This window comes from Opisthorchis viverrini, assembly GCF_000715545.1.
Source record: "Opisthorchis viverrini unplaced genomic scaffold opera_v5_15, whole genome shotgun sequence".
In the NCBI taxonomy this organism is placed as follows: Eukaryota; Metazoa; Platyhelminthes; class Trematoda; order Opisthorchiida; family Opisthorchiidae; genus Opisthorchis; species Opisthorchis viverrini.
Window position 1 is genome coordinate 1,784,644 of NW_008751671.1, and position 943 is coordinate 1,785,586.

The 943-nt window shown below is 52.3% G+C and overlaps 1 protein-coding gene across 1 annotated transcript in view; it reads right to left on the reverse strand.

The window, feature by feature from the left end:
- Window positions 1–943, reverse strand: part of T265_01410 (hypothetical protein) — a gene marked incomplete at both ends in the record, with an annotated part of 40,295 nt that overhangs the window by 31,234 nt on the left and 8,118 nt on the right. The window contains one exon of the mRNA XM_009165436.1: window positions 352–644. Within this exon, the coding sequence (XP_009163700.1) occupies window positions 352–644 (293 nt within the window). The remainder of the gene's footprint in view (window positions 1–351; window positions 645–943) is intronic.

The window sequence follows — 943 nt, forward strand, 5'->3', positions numbered from 1 at the left end:
GCCGGCAACCATTCTCGTGGCGGCCCGCCGGACACGCTCAATGAGGGTGACATCTTTCGTGCGTCCTGAGTAGACAACTTGGTTGGCGTACTCCAAGGGCGGTCTGACGTAGGCCTCATAGAGTATTTGGAAGTAAACGCGCGTAAGACGGGAGAAGGTGCATCGGATCATCCGTAAAATGGCGGATGCCTTTTGGGCCGACTACTCGTCGTGCAGTGAGAAGGGCAAGTTTGGGGAGACCCAGACGCCCAAATCCATTTCTGCGTCGGTCCTCATGATGTTTTCCGGTCCCTTTTTACCATGCATAACAAAGGCATTCGCTGAATCCCTCAAAACGACATATGGACGCACTTTCATCATTCAGAGGAAGGTGCCAGTCCGACGACCACTGCTTGGCAGCGTCTACATCCATTTGGAGAGCACTGGCATTGGAACTCCAGGATTTCAAGTCACACGCAAAAAGTAAATATGGACTCGCAAGAATGTCTGGAGGTCGTTGACGTAGATCAGAAACAGGAGTGGTCTCCAGACGGAGCCTTGAGGAACTCCAATGGAGACCGGCGCTGGAGAGGAGTAGGTCGACCCTATTCTCACTCGGAATGATCTGTCTGATAGGAACGCCTTGATCCAGCGAAGGATTTTCCCTTGAATCCCGCAAGACTCGAGTGTGTGGAGCAGCGGGACGTGTGGGACCCCATCAAATGCTTTTGAGAAGTCACAAAATATGGCACCCGATATGAGTCCCTCGTCCTTGGCGTGGGTTAAGCTATCCATAAACACGAGTATGTTTGTCACGCAGGAGCGGTTTGGGGAAAATCCGTGTTGAGCTGGAGATATCAGATTGCTGGAAGTAAGGTGATCTAGGATAGCTCGCTCCAGAAAGCGTTCCATCACCTTGCACGGCACGCTAGTGAGGCTTATAGGCCTATAGCTGCCAGGCGAT